The sequence below is a fragment of the Mytilus californianus genome, unplaced genomic scaffold, assembly GCF_021869535.1.
Source record: "Mytilus californianus isolate M0D057914Y unplaced genomic scaffold, xbMytCali1.0.p SCAF_6, whole genome shotgun sequence".
Classification (NCBI taxonomy): Eukaryota; Metazoa; Mollusca; class Bivalvia; order Mytilida; family Mytilidae; genus Mytilus; species Mytilus californianus.
In genome coordinates, this window is record NW_026262712.1 from 101,549,015 (window position 1) to 101,576,049 (window position 27,035).

Below are 27,035 nucleotides of genomic sequence, written 5' to 3' on the forward strand. Positions count from 1 at the left end.
TCCGAGTAGAAGCACTCGGACGTGGTCAAACTTTGTTTTGAAGACCGATGTCGGTGTCCACTGATTATTTAGGCAGTTCTGAAAACAGTCAAAATAGGAGCCTGTTTCAACAACACTAACAGACCAAATGTTCCTCACTTTTATTTGATGAAGGTGTGTAAAACAAAAAAGCCTTTAAAAGGGGTTCGGTAAAGCAAAAAGGAGGGGGAGGGGCGGATCTGTGTCAGAGCAAGAGGGTTTGACAGTTTCAGCAATATTTCTATGCCTGTATCTGCATGAATGTAGCTCTTAACGCACACTAGTTAGTGTCTTCTAGATGGTTCCATTTCAATCTCCTTTTTCAAAAAAATTGTTTTGAATACTGACTTTTTTCTGTTCTCTTTTGCTTCTTGAAATGACAAGACACTTTATAATAGAGGTTGGTCAATATTAAAAGTCTCTAATCGTATCTAATACATTGATGCAAAGGTATCTGGAGATCAAGGCTTCCAAAACGGTAATATATTCCGGACATTTGTATTATGTCCGGTAAAAGTTCGGCTGGGCAAAGCATGAAACGGTCATCTACTTTTTAGTTTTCAAAGGTTTTTTTAAGAGACGGTCATTTTAACATAATTCGTGATCTTTTTGACCCAACCTTTTACCTTTGTCAGCCACACATTTCCGGTCATAAAAGTGACATGATCATTAAGTACTATCAAAACAACCCCTACTTTAATACCTTCTCATTTTAATCAAGGCTAATAAGTTGTCGAACAGCTGAAATTTACCTGTTCAGATGACAGGTAAACTATTTTGAACCGGACATTGATCGGTCTATTCAAAGTTATTTACTTACATTTCAGCGGTTTGCATCTAATTAATTTAGTCAAAAATATTTTAGTTATCAGAAATACGTTTACTAATATTTTTAATTATTAATTAGTCAAAATTAATTTAGTCAAAAATATTTTAGTTATCAGAAATACGTTTACTAATATTTTTAAGGAAATTGTTCTTTACCATTGTTAAATGAAATTTTTCAAATCTTAATTATGCTATGAATATATTTCTGGGCACCTTCAACAGCTTTTTTTCACAGGAATTATTTAACATGTTTAAGCATCTTTTTTTTTTACAATAAAATTTGTTTTTAATGACTTTTATCAATGTTTATTTACATGTGATGGTTTTATAAAAATACAAACATAATACAACAAAAATATCCTTATATGTTACTCAATAAATGTATAAACATGGCAGTACATAAATTTTTCTGCAAATGCAGGGAAGACATACACTTCTAACTATTATTCCACTTTCACAGTTATTTTTTTATTTCCAGATGTTCATGAAAATTTGAAAATGTTCATCTTACCATTAATGGATAATGAATCAGAAAAAAGGGTAAGAATTTTTATATCAATTATACCCTAGGACAAAATGGAGGTGAAATCAAGTTATTTGGATAAGCCCATACATATAGGCTAGCTAAAACTAGTTCAAAATGTTACCGAAGCCATTAAAGATATTTTTGGGCTGTCTCTTGATCTTAAAAATACTTTTACATTTGTTCCTCAAAAGCTTATCCATATGCAATGTTGTATTCAGTCATTATCCTTTGAAGGAAAAAAATATGGATAATAACTGCCAATTAATGCAAATGTGCATGTTCATATGCTCAATTTGATAGTTCATGCAAGTTTTAAAAAAGCTTAATTGATTAAATGCAAATTAGATAAGACAGTATATGATTTAGAAATTAAAAATTAATTCTCTTCACTTGAAAAGCTGAATTGTAGACCCATAAGTCTTCAATGTACAAACATTGTGACATATATTATAGAGCTATGGTATATGCTGAAGTATTTATACAGGAAATGTGAAAAAAATCGTTTGTGTTCCTCCATGCGTTAAGGGTTTCTGGCGAAGGGTGTTCTAGCTAGTTGATATATATTTATATTTGTGTTCCTCCGTGTATTAAGGGGTCTCAGTTGAAGGTGATCTTGCTTGTTGATAGATATTTATGTTTGTGTTCCCCCATGTGTTGAGGGGTCTCAGTTGAAGGTGGTCTAGCTAGTTGATAGATATTTATATTTGTGTTCCTCCATGTGTTAAAGGGTCTCAGATGAAGGTGGTCTAGCTAGTTGATAGATATTTTTATTTGTGTTCCTCCATGTGTTAAAGGGTCTCAGATGAAGGTGGTCTAGCTAGTCGATAGATATTTATATTTGTGTTCCTCCATATGTTAAAGGGTCTCAGATGAAGGTGGTCTAGCTAGTTGATAGATATTTATACGACCGCAAAAATTAAAAAATTTTGGGTTGTATATTGGTATCACGTCGTTGTCGTAAGCGTCGTTCGAAGACAGATGGTTTCCGGATAATAACTTAAGTATAAGTAAATAGAAATCAATAAAATTTTAACACAAGGTTTATAACCATTAAAGGAAGGTTGGGATTGACTTTGGGGGTTATGGTCCCAACTGTTTAGGAATTAGGGGCCAAAAAAGGGGCCAAAATAAGCATTTTTGTAGTTTCCAGACAATAACTTGTGTTAAAGTGTATGAATCTCTCTGACATAATAACGCAAACTTCCATACAACAAAGGGATGGTTAGGATTGACTTTGGGGGGTTATGGCTCAAACCATTTAGTAATTAGGGGCAAAATTAGGGGAAAAACAAGGGTTTTTCTGGTTAAAGGACAATTGAGACAATTTAAAAGCAGTGTAAGGGAGGTAATCCAATTCAAATTAAAGAACACTGTTTGATTACCTCCCTTACACTGCTTGTAAATTATGTATTAAGAAATGATGATTGTCTTGAGGTGATTAGCTGTCAATTTATTTTTAGCAGTGACTATTAATTAATATTAATTTTAGCCATGACTATGTATGTCATTTTATATTTTAAAACACTTATGATGTATTTAAATGGGTAATTTTGGTTGCAAACTGCATTAGAAATTTGAATTGAGATACTGACCATATCTTGATGGAAAGAATTTTTTGGGGGAATAAGGGAAAGGGGGGAGGTGAAAAAAATTGGAGGGGGACAATTTTTCTCATTTCAGATTTCAGAAATTAAGAGAAAATTTCTTCAAATATTTTTTTTGGGGGGTTAATATTCAACAGCATAGTGTATTGCACAAAAGCAAAAAACCGGGGTAAAATAATTTTTTTTTGGTGGGGGGGGGGGGGTCAATTCGCAACAGCATAGTGTATTGCACAAAAGCAATAAATTAAATATAACTTCAAATCATATAACCAATTTGAAGTTCTTTGACTACAGTTATTCTGTGTCAGAAACCTATTATGTGTCAAAAATTTAGTTACAATCCAAATTCAGACCTGTATCAAGCGTGAATATTGTGTCCATTTTGGCCCGGCTTTTCAGGGTTGGACATCTGCGGTCGTATCCAGCTGTGCTCAGCGAAGCAATTTATTTTATTTGTGTTCCTCCATGTGTTAAGGGGTCTGACTCCCAGTTGAAGGTGGTCTAGCTTGTTGATAGATATTTACACTTGTGTTCCCCCATGTGTTAAGGGGTCTCAGTTGAAGGTGGTCTAGCTTGTTGATTGATATTGATGTTTGTGTTCCCCCAAGTGTTAAGGGGTCTCAGTTGAAGGTGGTCTAGCTAGTTGATAGATATATATATATTTGTGTTCCCCCATGTGTTAAGGGGTCTCAGTTGAAGCCAATGAAGGTGGTTTTACTTGTTGATAGATATTTATATTTGTGTTCCTCCATGTGTTAAAGGGTCTCAGATGAAGGTGGTCTAGCTAGTTGATAGATATTTTTATTTGTGTTCCTCCATGTGTTAAGGGGTCTCAGTTGAAGGTGGTCTAACTTGTTGATAGATATTTAAATTTGTGTTCCTCCATGTGTTAAGGGGTCCTTGTTAAAGGTGGTCTAGCTAGTGGATAGATATTCATATTTGTGTTCCCCATGTGTTAAGGGGCCTCGGTTGAAGGGAATAAAAAACATAATAATCATATAGTCATATACTTAGATACTTAGATACTTAAAACTGAGTTTACAAATTCTAGTACCTTGATAGATATACATCTTTTATCATTGACTGAAGTAAGAGTAAATTTTGCTCCCCACAAGCTTCCTGTTATGTATTGGCTTCCGAAATTACACAAAAAACGGATAAATATTGTTTATGCCCTGCCGCAGCGGGGGGGGGGGGGGGGGGGGATAGATATTTATATTTGTGTTCCCCCATGTGTTAAGTGGTCTCAGTTGAAGGGAAGAAAAAAAACATGATAATCATATAGTCATATACTTAGATACTTAGATACTTTAAACTGAGTTTACAAATTCAGTACATTGATAGATATACATATTTTATCATTGACTGAAGTAAGAGTAAATTTTGCTCCCCACAAGATTCCTGTTATGTATTGGATTCCTAAATTATACACAAAAAACGGATAAATTTTGTTTATGCCCTGCTGCAGGGGGGGGGGGGGGGGGGGGCATTAAGTGTTCACCTTGTCCGTCAACGTCCCTCCGTACTTCTGTCTGTACCTCCGTACATATGTCTCAAAATTGGTTTCTGTTCTCTAACTCTGCCTCAACCAAATGTTATGAAACGTATACACAATGCTCATAAGAATAAAACACAGATCGAGTTCGAATTTGGGTGGTGTCACTTTTACAGTTCTCTAGTTATGTCCCTTTATAACTTGAAATGCAAGCGAGGGCATTATCTGTGTCCCATGGGCACATTCTCCATTTATTTTACATGATGGTGTGTATCTGCATCCAGTCATGGTCAACTAAAAATATTAAGGGTAGTACTTCATTTGCCAAGGCGGCTTAACCACGGTTAGCCTGGTTGGTAATTCTGGAATATGCACAGTCGCTTCATTTGCTAAGAAATCAACTGCAGGCGCATATCTGTATATGCCGCCCTTTCTGGTCTTGACACACCTGCAAGAAATCAGCCAGGTAAAAAAGAATGGCGGAAAGCGTATTGAAAGGTAAAATGTTGAAACTTAAAGTTGTAGATTGTAACATTTTCAATCAAACTATATTGTAATGTGATACTGCAATGGTCCACTATGACGATAATGGAACTCTACACTATATTTTGTTTTAAGAATTGATAAAATTATCTCCGAGACACGTTTTTATGATGAATGAGGTTTTGGAAAAAAAGATTGTACATACAATTTTTATTAAAAGGTCCATTTTTTTAATATTTGACAGCTTAGAAAGCAAATAGTATAAATGTGTACTTCAGTCGCCATTTTTGATTCAGCTGATTCAGCCGGTTCAACTCGTTTAACCCGGTCATGTGATAGTGCTTACCGGGCATAGCCCAAACTAGAACGAATGAAGCAGACCCATAGTTTTTCTACCTATTTGTCTTAAGGGCACAAATCAAATATTGTATGTTTTGTGACAAAGATTATGTTATTAATGTAAGGATCCAAAGAGTTCGCAAAATTTGCTGTTCTATTCGTGCTATTTAGCAATGGGCACTGACCGTGATAGTCTGGGCTGGGCTACTTAGTTCTTTCTCTATCATGTCTCAGTAGCCAAGCTAAGGAATACTGGGAAATTGATTTAAGTTCTATCCCTTTAATAGCTGTATTTACTGTTTCTGGAGTATTAAAATTTCTTTTGAAGTCTTGGATAAGTTAAGGATGTTCGCTCCTCTTGTTTTTGAATTTTTGCCAGATATTCGGAATCCTCTGGTTTATTCCACGTAGTGCCATTAAAAATTTTGCCCACTAACCACTACTTTTCTTTCCATAATTTGATTACATATAGTTTAAAATGTCATCTTTGAAAATCTTATAAAATCCTTGTTATTTTTTTATCTTTTTGAAAGAAAAAAGGTGCCAATGTTAAATGTATGAAAAATCTAGAGAGAATTATTTCCCGCCAAATTTTAAATGGCTTATATCTCGAAAACAAGCACACGGACCCTTCATTTTTTCCTGCTTTTTTAGTTTCTTTATTTATATACTATCAATATATAACAGTCTTTTAAAAAGCTTGTTATTTTGAAACAGAGGAGCGAACATCCTTAAGTTGATTTGAATGTCAGTCTATTTTTGTTGACAGTTCTAATTTTCTATTCTATTCACTACACTACCACACATTCTTCCAAAAAGACATATTTCTATTTAATAAAATGGTCTTTAAATATATCTGGGTTTAACTAAATGATATCTGTTAAAGATATATGAATTCATTTTTTCAGTTTTAAACATATAAAACCAAACTACATGTACAATGTAGATGAGCATAATAAGAGAAATATTTAATGAAATGAGTTTGTTATGGTGATGTAGTACACTGTCAAGTTATTGGTATTTATTGGGCCTGGCTAGGACAGATCTGTTCCTTTTCTGTTATGAATCACTATAGTAAATAGCTATTGGACGTCATAAAGATTCAACAAAGTCCTTTTTGAAAGCTAGATATTTTCAACATTACCTTCATATATTTTAAAAGACAAAATTTCCTTGTAAACAATCAAGTTTTCTATGTACTGTTAGCCAACTTATTTTGGTAGACACTTTTTTATATGTAGCCTTTTTCATCCAATTTTGCAGCTATTAAATTGAATTGTGTGTATTTACATTAAATTAGTATAAAAACTTGCGACAAATCTATAGTATAGGAAATATTACATAACAGCCTTTACCCTGTCATTGACATTTAACTCAATAAAGATATAAAGAGGGAGACAGCTGTATTTTATAACTCTTATAAAACAATATTCATTGATCTAGTGATTATTTTTTAACTGCCTACCTTATTTAGCTCAAATGACATTAATTTTGAAAATAAAAATTCCAAAGGTGGTATGAAATCAAAAAAGCTACTTTTTCAGAAAGACACAAATATTGTCACAACTTGTTAGAATAATGCCCATTGAATATCATTAGAATTGAAATGTTCAAAAAATTGTTACTATTGATATTTTTATACGTATATTGGTATGACGTTGTCATCGTCCGAAGACACATTGGTTTTCGCACTCTAAACTTTAGTTTAAGTGAATGGATCTCTATGAAATTTTACCATAAGGTTCAATACCACAAAAGGAAGGTTGGGATTGATTTTGGGGGTTATGGTACCAACAGTTAAGGAATTAGGGGCCAAAAAGGGGCAAAAAATAAGCATTTTTGTAACTTCCAGACATAACTTGTGTGTAAGTGTATGGATCTTTCTGAAATTATACTACAAGGTTCCATATCACAAAGGGAAAGCTGGAATTGAGTTTTGGGGTAATTGCCCAAAACGTTTAGGAATAAGGGGCCAAAAAGGGGCCAAAAATAAGCATTTTTCTAGTTTCCAGACAATAACTTGTGTTCAAGTGTATGTATGGATCTCTCTGAAATTGTACTGCAAGGTACCATACCACAAAGGGAAGGCTGGGATTGAGTTTGGGGACGATGAATCATAAGGGGGTTCAAAAAATTGGGGGGGGGGGATTTTTTTTCCTTTTTTTCTTTAAAATTTTCCATTTTAAATTGGTTATTTCTGATTTATATATAAAAGCAAATAATAATGATATGGTTTGAATAGGTAAATTAAAAATTTTAAGTTCTTAGACCACATTCATTCTGTGTCAGAAACCTATGCTGTGTCAAATATTTAATCACAATCCAAATTCAGTGCTGTATCAAGCTTGAATGTTGTGTCCATACTTGCCCCAACTGTTCAGGGTTCGACCTCTGCGGTCGTATCAAGCTGCGCCCAGCGGAGCTTTTTATTTTAGTCTATTTTTGTTTGGAAAAATACTTCCATATTCAACAACCAAGGAAAAATTTTATATAGTAAGATATATCTTACTATAAAAATCCTTGCAACAACCAAATATTGTCAAAAAAAAATGTTAACAGCCTAATGACATAATTTAAACTTGTAGTGTTTGTCACCATGACAATTTTAAAAGAGCGTAAATTGTTTGTGTTATTTTTTTTTATTTGGTTATTTCAATATTTTAGTAACAGCTGTTTATCATCCCTGTTCAATTTTTCAAAATTTCGCCACATGTATGTATGGGAAGTTAAAAAGTCCTTAATGGTTCTTTCTTACAATATTTGACAACATGATTTATGTCAATCAAGTCACATTATGAGACAGCTTGGAAAATATTCTTTACCCTGTAATGAAAAAAAAAAACACATTGATTGAAGTGCATACTTTATAAATATAGCGAACAAATTATGATTTAGACTTCTATCAATATTCAGTATCGTCAAGATGTTTTGACAGTAAAATCAAGGTTTTGCTTTAATTAACCTTCATTTAAAATGGATGTTTAAATATTTCTTTATCTCATCAAGTATTGAAGACATGATGTAAAGGGAAAAAAGGGATCAGATTACAATATATATAAGCATATTAATGTGTTCTATTTGAAAAGGTTAACAATAAATGGTACAATTAAACTTACACCTAACATGTCCCACAGTATTTTGTACAAGTTCTCATATAATGTCTGTGTCTTCAATTAGGTCATATATTAAACTGAAAATCTGTAATGATAAAAGTAGACAGAAATTTATTCCAAATTAATTTATGATTGATAAGTAAGAGATATATAAATATTATAAATGGATTACATGCCTCTAATGGAATAAATATTAACTTTGACGTGATTGATAGTTAATTTGGATTACACCTGGTCGATGGATACTTTTTAGAATTGTACGTTGAGTGACATTTGTGACAAGTTTCATTATAATTAGCATGTCTGTTAATTTGTTTAATACATGTTAAAATGTTCATCAACGAACAGCAAAGGGCAATGTGACCTAACGAGACAATACATGTATTTTAAAATGGATAATGATAGTGGAAGAAACCTGAAGCTGAGGTGAGCACCACTTTTGAAGATTTTTTTTACAGAAAAATCACTCTTTTTCACTAAGTAGACACCAGTTACAATAGGTGACTTAATGCCTCAAGGGCATACATTACATTTTAAAGATTGTAAATCCTTGACACTATATTGGACAAAAATATGTAGGGAAGTAAGTCTACAGCATACAACCAAGATTGATCAAAATTTTAATTCAAAAATATATTTGGTCACAATTTTACAAATTCTACTTTGGTACTTATTATTGTATGTTTACTGTTGTAGATCCTACAACTGTTATTGTATGCTCATAGTAAATAATGCATATCAAGATGTATGATGCAGAAAATTTGATTAATGAAAGAATATGTGTTAGAAAAATGTTGATAGTGAATGGTAAAATAATTTAAAAGATGCAATAGTGAAAAAATACCTGTTCCAAATGAAATTTTTGTGGAATCATTTATTTTATGGACTGGGTGAAAATATATTTTGTGTGTAAGACACTTATTTGTGATAACTGATTAACCAGTATCTAATATTCAACATCTAAAAATATAAAAGTTATTTTAGAGAGATTTGCAAACAGGAATTTTTTAAGAAATGGGAAGCTTTATTTGAAACAGAAGAATAGTTCAGGAAGTCTCCCATTTCATAGTGAACACAAATGAATTTGGTATTTTTTTTAAGACATAGACAATTTTGGTATTATTTTTCATTCGCAATTTAACTGACTCTGAAATGCTAAGTATTTTAAATTCACAAACGTCTTTGTTTTTAAAGAATTCATCTGACATTGCCCAAACACAGACATCAACATGAATTTTGATGAAATCTGTAAAGTTGATCTTACCATTTGCTTAAAACCAGGAATCTATATTTGTACTCTATACTGAGAAAGCAACACAAGTAAGCTAAATTCATCTGAAGGTCAACATAGTCATCATAAATAAAAGTGATTAAACAATTATCATGTTATCTGTACAATAGATAGTGGGCTGGATATGGGATACATGTGTTAAGTTGGCAACATTAATTTCTTTAAATCATTAATTGAGCAAGAATTTTGTTACATGTATATACTGGAGAATGAAAGTCTCTTTGGGTAAAATTTGATATCTCAATTTTGAAAGGTTCTAATTAGGTCAAACAATTTATTCTTTCAATCTCAGTTCATTTTATGACTATTTTAACATATTCTGTCTAACATACATGCATTAAATATGGAAAAATAAGTGGGGGGAAGTTTGTCCTAGGGACAAAAAGACAAGGTTTATTGTTTTAGTCCTAGTCTGTCCATCTTCAAAAAGGGTACATGGTTTGTCTGCCTAACTTCTCTTAGTTTTAGAGGGCCTCAGTGACTTAGTGGTGTAAATAGTTTACCTACTGTATCACTAGCCTGTTAACACTGAGGTTGTAAGTTCTAATCCTGCACATGGCATGTAGGTTCAACACCAATCCTGAGGATTGTTAGTTTTTCTGCTTACGGTTGTGGTTCTCTCCAGGTACTCAGGGATTCCTCCAACAATAAAAATGAACCTCCATGATACAGCCAATAGTGCTCAAAGTGTTTCATGTCCGTCATATTTGTTTTTCCTAAATTGTTTTGTTAAAAATCAGGCCATTAGCTTTCTCAATTGAATTGTTTCATATTTTTCATGTCGGGGCCTTTTATAGCCAACTATACAGTAAGGATTTTTGGAAAATGACGCTATCAGCGGCATGTTTCCGATACCATTGACCAGAACTAACGGAAGTTGATTATGCCTCCGCCTACCGCACTCGGTTTCATATTTACTATTTTACATACTATTACTAACTGGAATCTGCTTGTATTACGCTACACTCGAACAAAGTGTTGTAGTCGGACGGAACCAGTTTACATACGTTATTTTATTTACCAAAAAGATATCTTGACCTGTCCATATGTTTTTTGTTATTAAATGGTATTTGGAGCTATCCCTTTGTTATATTTTTCATATTTATTCGAGCTTTCACTTTTATGCACATGTCATACAATCGTAAACAATCGGTATGTATACATGATAAATAGATCCGTTTTGTTATGGTGTTGGACTTTTTACCCTCCAATGATCAGCAATCGCTAGACAAAATAGTTCTCCTAAATAATGTCAGCCTTTCATGCCATTTCAACTTTACAATCATTAAAAAAGTAATAATCGGAATCATTTTGATATCCATTGGATAGAAACTGGTCTTTATCCAGATTTACGAAGATTTTAATAATCGGAAATTAGTAAAACGGTTATACCCACGCGGTGCGTATGAATCTTTGTTTACAAAGTTATAGCAGCAGAGTCTGTAACTGTTTCATTATTAATTAACTACACTGTTATTGTACTTAATATGATGAAAACTGCATATGCAATATAAGATGTCTTTCGGCCAATACAGATTTTTTTTCCGTATTGGCCGAGTTCTGATCCGGCCAAAACAGGATTTCGGAACGTCTCTAGTTTTTAGATCGTAAGTCAGGATGAACTCAAACTGAAAGTAAACAGTTGTTTGTACGACGCAGTTTTTATTTACTCACCATAAACAAGCTGAAACGTTCAGTATGGCATATGTTTTGGGTTAAAGACGGTCCCATTCATTTGAAAAGCATTTTGAAAGTAGACGATGGAATTATTTCAGGTTTGGGGAACGAGTAAATTATCACAAAGTTCATTTCTTGACGACCTCATAATTTCATCATGTCGATGGTACAAATCGATTTTTACTGTTTACTTTCGCTTCTCATGTTTTGTAAACGGTCTTTTATTTTTAAACCCGAACCAGGCATATGCATTCTGTAATTGCGCAAATCTTCGTTCTTTGGTCAATTTGCTTATGGATAGTTGTATCAATTTCAACTCTTACATTATTTTTTTTTAAATATATTTGCATTACACATGCAATGGCAGTACCTTTCCAATTACTATTTATGTGTTGTGTCTAAATTAAAGTTGTAACACTTTATAGTGACTGGAAAGGGTAGAAAAATTCATCAGATGAGAACAGGCTGAAGATACATGGAAACGGCACCAAATCATTAGATATTGCATCTTATAAAAAGAAACTGAGATTTGGATAGTTCCACTTCAAGGTAAAATGTTTATCTCTTGTGAAATGAAATAAAAAAATATTGTAACACTGTAGTTAATTAATAAAGATACTATTACATGTATTTCTGTATTGGCCTTATTGTTGGTCCTCGGCCAGCAGTACACCAAGACATGGACCAATAACAAGGACAATACAGAAATACTTACACAATAATATTATAGAATGACAGTATGGTTCAATAGCGGGAATCAGCCCCTCAACTACTTTTTACATTAATATTAACTTCTGGCTTCAACTCCTTGTTCGTCTTGTCTGGAGATCTTGTTGTAGTTCCAGTTAGGCAAGCATTTTAGAGACCTATCCCGTCCATCCTCTCTTCACTTGTAATTTCTGGTGATAGATTTTGCCGCTTGACGTTGTATCCTTTCAAGCTTGTTTTTTTTTTGTTACCGTGTAGGGGTCCCATACTATGGCTCCATATTAAATTGTAAGATCCATTCCTAAAGGTCTAGATCATTGTTCTAATCTGACACAAATTTCAATAACTGGAATGCTACCCAAGTTGAATATATGGTGACTTACTAGAACAGCATTATCACTATTGAAATTGTGTTTAATACCATGATTGTTCAATGTCATTAACTTAAATGGAGACAGACATTTGACCTGAAAGGTGGTGTGGGAGTGCAAAATCAAAAACTAACTGACTATGATATATGGTTAAAGAATGAATATCAATTACATGGGTCAACATGGTCAAGGGCAGAGTTGTTATGAAATAACAATATGGCAGAGAAGTGGTTTCAGGTTTCATATAAAGCGACCTGACTGACATGAAATAAAAAATCAAAGGAGTATCCCTATTTGTCTAATCTTCAAGGTGAAATAAAACTAGTAAAACAATATTATACTATTGTCTAAATCTACAGAAATATAATTTGCTTCAAGTAACAGAAATAACTAGGTCACTAGTAACTTATTTAATAAGTATATGTATGTGGGGTATAAGAGCTTGATAATAACAGGCTCTTCATAATCATTTGGTTTGAAAAGGATACTAGTAGTCTATATTCTTGATTTAGAAAAATGTAATTGCAAGACAACAATCACATTATTTAGAATAATTTAGATCATTCAGGTAGTCTTTATTTATATGTACAAAAGAACAGCCAGTAGTCATTGGATATTGTAGATCATTCTGGTAGTCTTGACCTATTTATTTATAGAAAAAAACAGCCAGTAGTCATTGGATACTGTAGATCATTCAGGTAGTCTTGACCTATACATTTGTACTAAAAAAACAGCCAGTTGTCATCTTCACATAACACACACATATACGAATATCAATTATATGCTTACGAGACATGTTGGAATGTTAAACTAATTACGGTTTGTGAAAATCAAGACTTGCATAAAAAATATCACAATATTAGAGACAGTGGCGTCATTTTTCCTCAGAGCTTTCAGCTCTTTGATTCTCATTGTTGAAGGCCGTACTGTTGCCTATAATTGCTTACGTCCACTTCATTTTAACTTTTGTGGATAGTTGTCTTATTGACAATCATACCACATCTCTTTATTTTTATAGTTAAAAACCAACAATCAATCAATCTCAGATTTAAATTTTTTTTTTCAGATTTTCTCTACATATTACAAAGTTTGGCAAATTGTCAGGGTTTTGTTTTCTTTTTGAACTTCCTAATTGGCTTGATGATATTTGGTCTTTATAGTTTGTCCACCTACCTTATCTTACAGTATTAAATCTAGAACTTTTTTATTTGGCAGAATAATTCTACCTTTAACAAAGATAGGCATATTATCAGTTAGGTATCTTTTCATTTTTACATAATTACAGGTTACTGCATTTTTTTTTAATCTAGAAGATAAAACCATTGTTTGTTCAAATAATTAGTTTTTATCTAGTGAGATAATTAGAGAGTATAAACTTTTTAATGGTAGGGTAATTGGACTTGTATCTGATATGTGCATGATGATGGTCTTGATTATGAGATATTTTACAGTATTTTACAAAATCACAGGAAAATGAATCCATGTATATGGTTTGTAATGTCATATCTTTCAAGATGTCTGCAGACTACAATTTTTTTATACATGTATTTCAAATATGTTTTACAGACACACCTGTCTAAAAAAACCAGTATAATCCCTACTGAAAAAAAAAACAGTACTGGTCATGTCTTTGGTTCACAGCAAGGCAGGGCCATATTCTTGTTTTAAATTTCAACATACTGTGAACCACAAGTACTATAATTTTTCTAGCCTAATGATTTTCCATTGATGAAACATCAGGGCTGAAATCTACTTCATCACCTAAAGTTTACAAAGGTCTACTAAACTGTTCTGTCACAGCTGTATAGGCATTATAAATATATTTGCTAGCAACAGATGCAGTAAATAATATATGGTAATGTCAATAATTTTAACATAGCATGAGATATATAGAAAAAATAGTCAGTAATCCAATTTAGATATTATAAATTTTCATAGCCGCATTTGTCAACAGATCATAATAGTATTTTAAACTTTCAGGTCTTTAGCATTAATTCTTAGTTTATAGTTGTATACTGTATGAAAAGATTACTTCTATTTTCAAATTAGAAATCAAAATGCAACCTCATCAGAAATCAAGCCTAACAATATTAGACCTGCAAATGTATTGTTCTTCCTGCTGTGGAGTTGATCCCATGCTTACATATAAATCCTATTTTGATAAAACTGAGTATCATTTCCATGGAGATTATATGGGCCTGCCCCATCATCATGATTCATTGACTTTGAAACTTTTGCATAGTTTACAAGATAAAGTTTGTGTTTTGGTTAGTTTTAAGGGAACCACTTATGATAAGTCAATGGTATTTGCGATATATATGGTACTCATGCGCACAGTTTTATAAGCATTGACATTTCTCATTTCCATTGAGGTTATTTGGCCCTGCACATTCAGTCATGGTTCATTGACATTGAATATTTTGTCTAGTTTACATGTTTAAATTTTGCCATTTTAATTTCAACATTTGCATTATATCAAAATTGTGAAAAGCGAGACATTTCTTTGTGTCAACAGTTTATGGGAAACTATCTTCTTAAAAATTATAACTGAATGACTATCATATACCTGACTTGTAACAGGTACTTTGGAAATGAAAGTGGTTGTGCTTTACTTTCCATAAAGAAATATGAGGTTATGACATAAATAAATAGTCTAAACTGTTTCTCACACCCATAGGGTCCATCCATTATTAATATTAATACTAAATGAAACTGAAGTCTCATTTGATATGCAATACATGAATTTATATACTATAGTTAAATTTATACCTGCATTAATTTAAATTTAAAGGTCTGGTTATAAAAAGTAGATCAGTAAATTTTATTTTTTATTTGGATAAAGCATTTAAAAAATTACTAAAGATTTCGTGACGTGGATTTTATTGACTTAGTAAAGGTTAAAAATTCAGTTCTTATTCAAATCATGTGTGTATAAAAGAAGAGATCAGATGTGATTGTGGTATGAATATGAAATTTATGGATTCTTCAGATCTTCATAAAGCCATAGACACTGGAAAGGTGCCTTCAGATCTTTTTAAAACCATAGATACTGAAAATGTGCATGAACAAAATCATGGAAATATCAAAAGGTTGGAAATATTTCTATGAAAAAATGTTTTGAATTTATACAAACAGGTGATGTATCATTTCATTATTTTGCATTCTTTGCATTGTCTTTCAACCACTACTGTGCAATTTTTTTGTTTTTTTTATATTTTGTATTGCATTGTAAAAGATATCTATGCTCACTGTAATCCATATATATATTCTATTAAAAAAACAAGTCACCTCACTCAAGACTGCTCATATTGATTTTCTTCATCAAGCAATTTTTAATGGTTGTCTGAGCATCTTTTACTTTTTTACAGTAAATGTTTTGTTGGACTCAGTTTGGATCTATTGTAAAGATGTTTAGCTTTAATTCTAGTAAACTTTGAAAGATATTCTGCAACCTTTCACAGATGCCAGTCTTAGAACCCTTATTTTCACTAACAATTTTGCCATTGTATGGAATATTGTTTTGATCAAAAATAGAACCATTATAAACACTGTCAATCAATTATACATGTACACATCACGATAGGAGCTACACAGAAGGTTGAATTGTCCATACTTTTTAAATATCACATTGACTGGCAGTTCCCTTTTTGGCATTTTTACAATTAGTGGGCCCACACACAGATATTTTATTTTTATTTTTGAAAAATGTCATATGACAAAAATAAAACTTTATAAAACAAACTGTTTTCCTATGCAAAAATTTTTCCGGCAGGATTAGATGACGATCTGTGAGTAAATACTTTTAAAAGAAATTTTATCAGCTGATATAGATATCATGATTTTGTAATCGAATGATTATTTGTATTTAAAAAATAATAGGAAATTGATAACAGATTAACTTATAATTATTTATGAAATTTATTTATATTTTCAAATTTATAGTGTTATATAGAAATAAGAAGATGTGGTATGAGTGCCACAGAGACAACTCTTCATCCAAGTCAAAATGTGTAAAAAGTAAACAACTATAGGTCAAAGTATGGCCTTCAACACATAGCCTTGGCTCACGTCGAACAGCAAGCTATCAAGGGCCCCAAAATGACTAGTGTAGAACAAAAGACAACTTTCGAGTTCCTTGCATTTCCATCAAAAACTTTGGTTTTAGTGAACATCATTCGTGCGTTTAGGGGCATCGTCACTTCCTTTCTAATGTTGAGCGAGTGGTCGGAAAAATATGATGCTATATTGCACGAATTATTTGGCAAATTAGATTCTTATAATTGAAAATCAGCACTGCCGTCACTAAGACGCTTGATGAACGTTAATAGTGCAGGGATACAGGGGATCCCTCTATCTGGTAAATGACGTCGTATAGAAAGGTGTGAATAATTGACGAATTTTTCTGGTGAAGGACATAACTCAAAAGTGGCCTATTCAAACAGGAAAACCGACAGTCTAATCTCTATAAACAACAAGAAACACTTAAGAACCACATCAACAAACAACCACTGAAACAGGTTCTTGACTTAGCTTAGGACAGATGCAAACAAATGCAGCTGGTTTAAATGTTTTAACAGGCTCCAACCTTCACCCTAACCTGAAATAGTACTAGTGTAACATTACAACATAGAAAGACACACAATAAAATATCAATTGAAATGGCTTAACTCAAACAAAAAGACATTTTAACAAAAATTCGTAAGAGTTCCACAGAACCCAGTGTCTCACCTACTTTTGCTGCTAGTCACGGGCTCAACAAAAATGGGGAAAAAATTATTAAAAATTTTCCTATAGATACTATCTTTTGATTGTAAGAAGTTTTGGTAAAAAATCCAGAATGGTTAATGAATCTAGTACATGTTTTAAAAACTTTAATTACAGACTGTATGTAATGTTAACTGGAAGAAAAACTTAAGTCCATTTATAAGATATATACGGAAAAAACAGGAAATATATTTTTACAAAATGTCCTTCTAGATACTAGCTTTTGATATAGATCAAGTTAGCATTTTGTTTCAGTACAATGAATTTTTTACCAGTAGGGGACTATGTATTGCCAGGCAGTACTCACAGAATGCTTGTTCATTAGTGCATCTAACATGTATGGCTTGACTTGTAATGCAGCATTATTATTTAAAAATTGAATGCCTCTTTTTGTTATTTTATTGCAGTGTAAAAGCATTGACAAAGCATATTTTGTATGAAGCACTGAAGCCACATATTTAACACTTTTACAGTCCTTTGAAACTTCAAAAAGAAGCATTCATTTCTTATGATTACAATGTTATGCTACAAACATGAACTGACGAATTAATTCAAGCTTTGTTTGTTTTTTCTATGCATTTGAAATGCCTCGACCAATCAAAATTAAGGAATCGTATGAAACTTCTATGTTATGTAAATATTGACAATTGTTATCTTTCATGTTTATGTATACAGCTTTCTACAGAAAAACTCAACTTTTTCACCCATTTCATATTTTTTAAATTTTCCTCCAACTAATCACTGCATATTCATATTTTTTTCATTTATTTTAAGATGCAGTCATTCAGCAAGTAATATTCAGTCTGTGGCCTCCACCAACATGGATGACAGTTCATGTGAATCTACAGAGATTGTTCCTAATGTAGAGGTCACACAACATCTTCAAAGCATCATGCCATCAGAGGGCACTACAGGAACACAAGAACCGAAACGCACTTTGACTTTAATGCAGATGATTCTGTTGAATGCCATTGTTTGTGGAGTGGAAGTTTGTGCGTGTGCAGGTTTTACCTATATTCCACCAATGTTATTAAAAGCTGGATACACTGAAGAAAACATGAGTATAATACTTGGCATGGGACCATTCTTAGGACTCATCGTTGTGCCTATTATTGGTAAAGAAAGTGATCGTTGTACAAGTCGTTTTGGTCGCAGGCGACCGTTTATAGCTGGGCTATCACTTATTTTATTATTTTCCTTGTTGTTTATTCCATATGGAGATGTAATATTTATAAAGTTGTTAGGAGAAACATCATTTAGTAAAACAATGTGTCTTGTAGGATTAACTGTTGGTGTGATACTTTTAGATTTTACTAGTCAGGCATGTTTGACTCCATGTGAAGCTCTTCTATCTGATGCATCAAAAGATACTCATCAACACGAACAAATATTTACTATATACTCACAAATGGTCAGCTGTGGTGGTTTCCTAGGTTACCTAGTTACAGCAATAGACTGGAATTCTATGAGTATAGGTCACTTTTTCGGCAGCCAAGAAAAAACTGTGTTTTCAGTATTAACTGTTTTATTTTTACTTTTGTTCACAGCCACTATAATTGTTGCAAAAGAAGAGCCTCTAAGTGAAAGAGTATCAAGTCAGCTTGATTTACAACAACTTGAAACAGAAATCCCAGAACTCAAAGTGCCAGGAAGTACATTGGAATCTGGGTATGAATCTAGCATAAATTCTGATGAAGAAAATTATTACCCAGGACAACTAGTTAGAAGACAAAAACGTCATAAAAGTTTCTCAAAATCAAGCAAAAAAACAAGAAATTATTTCACATTACTTTTAAATATTTGTTTATATCCATTGATATTTGTACTTAAACGTATCAAAGTTTTAACAGTGTTGCAAAACATTTGTAAAGCAGTTGGTAGAGTTATATATGAAAAACTTCCAGAAACTGTGAAAAATTTAATAAATATCCCATATGTCTTAAAAGTTTTAGCATTAGCCAACTTTTGCAGTTGGACAGCCCTAATGGGATTTAATTTATTTTTTACTGATTTTGTTGGACAAGCCATATATGGTGGCAACCCCAATGCTCCTGAAAACTCAATTCTACGTAATCATTATGATGAAGGAGTCCGAATGGCAAGTTGGGGATTACTATTTCATTGTATAACATCAGCTGTATATGCGTTCCTAGTGGAGAGGCTTGTGAATAAGTTTGGAACAAGGTGGACATACTTCTTTGGAATGTTTTCATTTACAATAGCCATGTTTTGTATGGTGACTTGGAGAAATATTTACATAGTGAATTTAATGGCAGCATTTACAGGATTTGCCTATGCAACATTGACAACCATTCCATTTATACTAGTTACAACCTATCATACAGACAAACAGGTAATTTTATATTTTTTTTATTATTATTATCAGTGTAAAGGGGCACTAGCTGCCAAATTTATTACCACTTACTGTAAATTCAGAAATTATTGCGAGGTTTTTATTAATGCGAATAATGCAACAGAGTTAGTATCGCAATAATAAGAAGTTACATTCTGATATTCAATATATATATTTGTACGCCGATTTTCCTCATATCGCAATGATTAATCTCACATTTTTGTTCATTCTTCAAAAATGGCAATAATTTCTCAATTTACAGTAATTGAGTCAAACTCTTAAATTTGATTCATAACATACTAAAAGATACCAGAATTACAAAAGTTCCATAGGTTACAATAACCAATGCATGAAATTGTAAAAAAAGTATCAGCATGAGTGAACGAAGTGGTTCTTCTTGGTGGCTTTCTTGTTTCACTTTTCAGTTTTGACATTTTTTTCAGTTCTGATAATTGAACATGCACAACCCATCTATCTCCAATGCAACTAAAGGTTGTATGCTTAAAGACCCAAATGAGGTCTACTTATATATTACTGATGTTTTGGGGCTTATTTTTACAAAATTGAACAAAGGTGACTTCTAATAGCAAATTAATATTTCAATTTTTGCTTGTATTAATGTTTGAAACAAATTAATCATACCTTTAATTTTTTGTCTAAATCAAAGCTAATACTCTTTTAAAGCCTTTTCTGTGTTTGTGACAGTCATATTCAAACTAGAGGAAAGGAAAAAAAATAGTGTTTTGGCAATTAGAATGGAACAATGCTGTTAAATTACATCTATCAAATTAATAAAATACACATGCCAAAGAGTTCTTGTCCATTTTTCCTAAAAAGAAATGATTATACATTAATCTTTACTTATTTACAAGGAATTGACAAGGATTATTAGACAATTAAGGATTAGGGATGTCCATACATGACACAACATCAGTATATGCTTTTATTGCTGTTGAAGTGTTCTTCATCTCAAAGTCACAGTGAGGCCTTCAACACAGAGCAAAAAACTCTCACCTCACTGCAAGTTTAAGACAACCAGTTTTCCTGCCAAAGGTTGGTGGATTTCTCATGGAACTCCAGCTTCCTCAACCAGCCACCATAATATACAAAATGTCTTTGAAAAATGTTGGTGGATTTCTCATGGAACTCCAGCTTCCTCAACCAGCCACCATAATATACAAAATGTCTTTGAAAGTGGCATTGAACACAAAAAAAAACAACTTGCAATTTTAAAGAGAAAATAATGTATTTCACCCATTGCCATGACTGCAATCAGGCAATATAAACTTCTAGTATATACTTATTACTCTACTAGTGTTCTAAATTGAATACAGTATAAACATGATAAGTTCACGCTTTAACTTTGATAGGTCAAGAGGAAATCATGTTATCATGGTTATTATTCCATTTGGATATTAAATTATTGTTATTATTCCATTTGGATATTAAATTATTGTTATTATTCCATTTGGGTATTAAATTATTGTTATTATTCCATTTGGGTATTAAATTATTGTTATTATTCCATTTGGGTATTAAATTATTGTTATTATTCCATTTGGGTATTAAATTATTGTTTATAGGATATAACAATTGACCATAAAGGAATACAGAATAGTAATAATAATGTTTGAAATATAAATGATCAGTTTGGAGATTCTGACCGTGCAAGACTTTTATGAGTAGTCAAGGTTATGAGACCCCAAAAAAAAGTCCCCAATAGAAGTAGTAGTTGGAAGCTAGGTCTTCAGAAAAAAGATGAAACGACAAAAGTCCCAATTTCTTATAAAAACAGGGTATTCATTTTTCATGTTTTCTTTCCTGTTAATAAAAATTGTCCTTTTACCTTAATATTAATGCCTTTTGAAAAATTAGTTAATTCTTCACGATCTATTTGTTAAATTTGTTTCCATTTGAATAATTATTAGCTTGCCTTGAAAAAAATCATTAAGAATTTGGGACTGTTTTATAGGGACCACTGAATAAAGCTCAGGCTAAAATTTTATATATTTTCTTATTTCATGTATTTATCAAGTCATGTCCTTTTAAATACAGAAAATAAGCACAATTTTAGATTTCTTCTATATGATTTAATTTCCCTTCAATGGAATCATGGGAAATTTTGTCACAATGCCAATTATACTACACAGTAATCTAAATTACACAGTATGATTTGTATGTTAATTTGTTGGTTTTTTCAGGTTTTCTTCTATGATGTCAACAGTAATGGACCTAGTCGTGGAGTAGGTGGTGATATGGGTACATTAGATACTGCCTACTTTCTGTCACAAGTTGTTTTGTCAGGGCTGATGGGATATATTGTCCACATGACTGGAACAGTTTTGTCATACATGGTCACTGCTGGTGCCATGGGTATTCTGAGTTGTATTTGTGTACAAAGAATTATATCTAGCAAACATGATCTACACCATGTTCTACCAAAGCCAAGGGAGAAAATGAGAATATTGAACATCTTATGTGTTATTGTTATATTTATTTATTGTTATTTTATAGGGTTATTTTGTTGAACAGTTATATATTTAAAATGAAACTAGTCTTATCTAAACTTTGTAGTGACCAAAAATATTTGTAAAATAATTGTAAATATTTACAAAGCTTTGTCTCAAATATGTATGATTGAACACTTGTCCTAAATAATAATTTATGAGACACGCATTCTGTCATATTTATTCTATTAACTAAAAAACTGCCAAAATTTCTTAGTTTGTAACATTTTTGTCTTGACCAAAGTTACAAAATGCAGACATGGGATACAAATCTAATGGCAACAATATAAATTATTTATGTGAAGCTTTATTCTGATGCAATTTTTTTGAGTTTGTCCAGGGGTTTATTTAGATAGGTTTTTATGAACCAGTATGTTGATCTTATTTAATATGTCTTCCTATCTGAATCACTATATTATATCCAATCAAATATAATCATACACATGTATTTTATTTTATGTTTTTAAGTTAGTTACACTTTTAAAGGTAGTCAGATTTAGATTGGAAAAAACTCAATCATGACACTATCATGACTTTGTTTATCTGCATTTTAATGTGCTAAAGAATGATGAAAGTTGTGCCAAATTTTGTCTTCCTGGAATGTCATGTCATTCTTGTTTTTAAGATATTGTTGTATTGTTATTGATATTTTGTGGAATTTTTAAATATGTATACTTGTTCTAAACTTATATGATTACTAAGAATACAAAATTTTAAATAATCAAAAATTTACTGATAATACATTGAACAGAAGCTTAGCACCAACCATTTTTTCTTCAATGCATGAAAAAGAATACAAAATTTTAAATAATCAAAAATTTTCTGATAATACTTTGAACAGAAGCTTAGCACCAATTATGAGAAGGTTAGAATATTTTTTTATGATGCGTTATAATGCTGTTTTTTTTTAGCCTTATGTCATCATTTTGTGCTAAAGTTGTATAAAGATCATAAGAGTTATATTTATTCAAGTAATTCATGGCTGTTGTTAGTGATATCTGACTAGATTTCTCTGAATTACTCAAGGAAGTAGAGGATCCAAACCAATTTTTCGTTTCTTCAGCTCTCTCCGCTTTGTTCTGACCAAAAGGAAGCCATCAACATTGTTAGTCTCATTTATATTTTCACCTCATTGACCATATAGTAGCCAAATGTTCTAGGTGACAAACAGTAGTTTCTTACTTGTGTAAATATTTGTGGGTTTAAATTTTAAATTTTGATTAGTTTAGCAAAAACTAATTTTGTAGGGAGAAATATGTTCTGATTATTGTCACATAAATCTAAGTTCATCTCATTTAATTAAACCTGACCCGTAAATAGTCTTACTACAGAGAATACTCTTTTCACAATGAATGTACAGTGAAATAGTGAGATTTAATACTTGTACCATAATTTATCCTGATAATTTTTAAAGTGTAGTTCCTGTGCCCCCTCTTTGCTGACTAGGATCTGACAACACTCCAGTTTTATTCTGTTCTGGTAATTATTGCATCAGTCAAAGAAATCAGCCTTCAAATTTTTTGGAAGGTGTGTATCATTATGACAAAACCAGAGAATCCTGAAAGGTCTTTAAAACAGAAAGTAGAACAGAGTGTTGTCAGATCCTTGTAAGCGAAGTGTTGTCAGATCCATGTAAGCAAGACATGGTCAGATCCTTGTAAGCGAAGAGTGGTCAGATCATTGTAAGCAAAGTGTGGTCAGATCCTTGTAAACCAAGCTTGGTCAGATCCTTGTAAGAGAAGCGTTGATACAGGATCTGTATTTTAATAAGATTGTATGTAAGCATTACTTTATTTACTTTATTGATTTCAATTGTACTTATAGTTATTTTGTGTATGATTTATTGAGGGATATATTCTACTTAGCACTATTTGTTTCATGATCAAATTAATTCAGGTAGCTTGTATACTTTTCTGTCATTTCAAATGATTTTAAAAGCCAAAGGAAAAACCATTTATTTTTAGTATTTTAGTGGCTTTTATGATTACTTAAAGAGTACTTTCACTATATTGTCTTATTTATGAATTGGTAATAATGTTTAAATATTACTTTTGTTTATATATATTTACTTTAGATATTATTGTTAAGTTGTTCTATTTTAGATAGTGGTTACCTGTTGGTGCCAGTGTGAGCTATTGCCAACACTATCAGTCTGGGTTCATCATCCCTCTTTAGAATTGAGTCATTTATTTTCTACTTTTTCTTCGTCTCCTATGAAACTACTGGGTTTATTATACCCTCTGCAGACAAAGTGGTATAGGTATATAGGAATCTGTCTGTCTATCTGTCTGGACCAACTTTTTTATCCTTTGTTCGATTCACTTCAAACTGTATAGAATAAATGATCAATATATGCAAACATTACCAAGTGAAAGAATTTTATTCTATTTAGTTTATCCAGAATTATGCCCCTTTCACCTAAGAAATTCTGACTCTCTTCAGAAACCAACCTTGTCATTGCAAGTCTTCCTGCATCATGTACATGTTTTTAATCATATCTACAGAAAACTAGGTTGTTAAAATGTGCAAGTGGGTAGAATGCTCCATTCCACTGAAATTTCCCATAGTGATGCCTCTTTAATCTTAGAAAATTTGGGCTATGTCCAAATCCTACCTTGTCATTGCCACTTCTCAAAGATAGCCCATTATGTCTATATGAAACCTTGTATACTTGTATTGTAAGATCCTGATATGCCAATATACATGGATGTACATGCATCTGAGACAAAATCATATAAAACACAAGAAAAATGTTGAAATTTATATTTAATCAACTTCTATGATTCCCTGTATGTCAGTCACTAGCTTACTCAGTCAATCTAGGATGCAGGGGATCGCCAGGGGTATAAGTCCAGCTAAGTTGACATTTATAAACTGATCATTTAAATGTCAAATAAGGCAGGAAAAGTTAATTGAAAGTAATTTTTACAAAACCCTTGATTCATTCTGGTTGGATGAAGAACATAGAACAAGAGTAGACATTTTTTGGTAGAACTGTTAAATGTTATTTTTAATTTTTAGAAGTTTGAAATGTTGTTCTTATTGCTCAGATTTTATTTAGCATGCTATATCAAAACCAAATTAAAACGTTATTTGTTTTATTATCATTAAAAAATGTCAAACATTGAATTATAGTGCATTCTTAAATAAGGGTCTAAGAATAGAGACTTGAGGGAACTCTATTATATGAGGTAGTGGTAATCATTTATACATTGGTATTATTATTGTTTGTTTTGGAAGGTGAAAGTATTATGGTATATCTCTGTCCATGTATCAAAGCACTCTCATCTATCTGAAGTATGCACCAAGTAATCCTTTTCAAATTTTATTACAATATTATACTTAAACAAATCATCACCAAATCAATCTTATGAATAAACAAATCATCACCAAATCAAACTTATGAATGAACTAATCAATTTATTTTCACAATCTTATGGTTAAAGGAATCCTTATCAAACTTTTACACAAACTTGTGCTTAGATGAATCCTTACCAATTGTTTAAGACAATGTTAGGTCAATGATGACTTGGGAATTTTCAATTGATGTTCATTTACTTAAATCATCAATAAATAAGTAGTTTCCATAAATCCCAGAATAACTCAAGTATGTTTTCAAAAGCTAAGAAATTTGTACACACTATTTGTTTAATATGGACGAGCTATGTTTCAATTTTAATGATTTTCAAATGAGTCATTCCAGAGTTGAGTGACTGTAATAATCAACTACTAGGCAATGTTGTATATGACTTTTATAACTTAAGTCTGCCTTTATCCAATCACAGGAAATTTTATCAAAATGTCACAACTGATAAAAGTAAGCTTTATTTTGACGATATTCTGATAAAAGATAAAACTTACTTTTAAGTCATTTTATTTATAAGTGAAGAGACTTAATTATAAATTGTCATAAACTACATGTTTGTCTCATGATGACTCAAGTATGCTTTTACAAAAAGTTATATTTTTTTTAACAACTGTTTATTTTATTCAATCACATGTACTTAATCTACAAACAATGTCCACTCTTACTGATTTGTGGATGAGCGTATAAAATGCTCTAGACATATTTATTTGTGAACAAAATGTCCCTAATACTGCCATTGAACACAGTAATGCATTTCCTTATAGGATTATTTTTTAAATTGATTATATATGAATTTTTCTACAGAATAATATAAGCAGGTGAGCTATATATATATATATAGGGAGGCGCCTTGCTTCATTGAGACTGTAGTTTTCTGTTGCTATGCATATGAAAAATGTTCCCATTAAAATTTATCATCTAATGTTGGTTCTGAAATTTTTGCTTGCATATATCATTGGAAATGTGAGGTTAGTTATTGCAATTTTAGAAATTGTTGCATATAAATAATGCTTTCAAAATTGAAAATGTTTTTATTTTGCGAAACCTGTTCCTTTGCAATAATAAAAACATTGCAAAAATTTCTGAATTTACATAATGTAATTTAACATTGAAATACTGAATTTTTAATATTATAATTTGTTTTTGTTTACCTTTTTTATTTCTATTACCATACTATTAAATTTTTGAGGATATACTTTGTTTGATTGATTTTTTGACAAGATCATACTCTCTCTCTCTCTCTCTCTCTCTCTCTCTCTCTCTCTCTCTCTCTCTCGTTGACCAATGAATTGACCCATTTGATCTTGATCTCTTGATCTTAAAAGGAATAATTGATGTGTTTAGGTTTAGTAATTCATACTAAGGTTGAACCCAAACTTGGCAGAAGTCTTCATTGGAGTAATTGGTAAAGTACATGTTAAACTATTGAAATCTTACTACAAATTCTACAATTTGTTGCCCTACGAAGGACTTCGTAATGAATGCAACAACAAGAACATATCACAGTGCATCAACAAGTATCTAGTAATGACAAAGAAAAGGATAGATTTCGTAAATAAATATGCCACTACAACCATTTATGAATTATCTC

At 31.7% G+C, this 27,035-nt stretch overlaps 1 protein-coding gene and 1 long non-coding RNA gene across 5 annotated transcripts in view; one reads left to right on the top strand and one right to left on the bottom strand.

Moving 5' to 3' along the window:
* Window positions 1-26,637, top strand: LOC127706758 (solute carrier family 45 member 3-like). 3 transcript variants are annotated; one of them, XM_052211423.1, is made up of 4 exons: window positions 1-153; window positions 1,325-1,386; window positions 17,992-19,570; window positions 21,772-26,637. In XM_052211423.1, the coding sequence occupies exons 2-4, from the start codon at window positions 1,370-1,372 to the stop codon at window positions 22,096-22,098; spliced, it is 1,923 nt and encodes a 640-aa protein (XP_052067383.1). In that variant the 5' UTR covers window positions 1-153; window positions 1,325-1,369; the 3' UTR covers window positions 22,099-26,637. The 3 variants fall into 3 exon arrangements, with proteins under 3 accessions (XP_052067383.1, XP_052067384.1, XP_052067382.1); XM_052211424.1 differs by lacking the exon at window positions 1,325-1,386; XM_052211422.1 differs by lacking the exons at window positions 1-153; window positions 1,325-1,386 and adding an exon at window positions 8,501-8,832.
* LOC127706772 (uncharacterized) overlaps window positions 7,422-27,035 on the bottom strand; it is a 27,525-nt gene continuing 7,911 nt past the window's right edge. For both annotated transcript variants that reach the window (XR_007984561.1, XR_007984560.1), the window contains exons 3-4: window positions 8,410-8,491; window positions 7,422-8,116 (exon numbers count right to left, since the gene is read on the bottom strand). This is a non-coding gene — a long non-coding RNA (uncharacterized LOC127706772). The remainder of the gene's footprint in view (window positions 8,117-8,409; window positions 8,492-27,035) is intronic.

What these genes read in the sequence shown, in the direction of transcription:
- LOC127706758 (XM_052211422.1), top strand. Translation starts at nt 8,729, where the DNA reads ATGTTAAAATGTTCATCAACGAACAGCAAAGGGCAATGTGACCTAACG. An exon ending in GGAAGAAACCTGAAGCTGAG is followed by an intron (nt 8,833 to 17,991) that starts GTGAGCACCACT and finishes ATTTATTTTAAG; the next exon opens with ATGCAGTCATTCAGCAAGTA. An exon ending in CCTATCATACAGACAAACAG is followed by an intron (nt 19,571 to 21,771) that starts GTAATTTTATAT and finishes TGGTTTTTTCAG; the next exon opens with GTTTTCTTCTATGATGTCAA.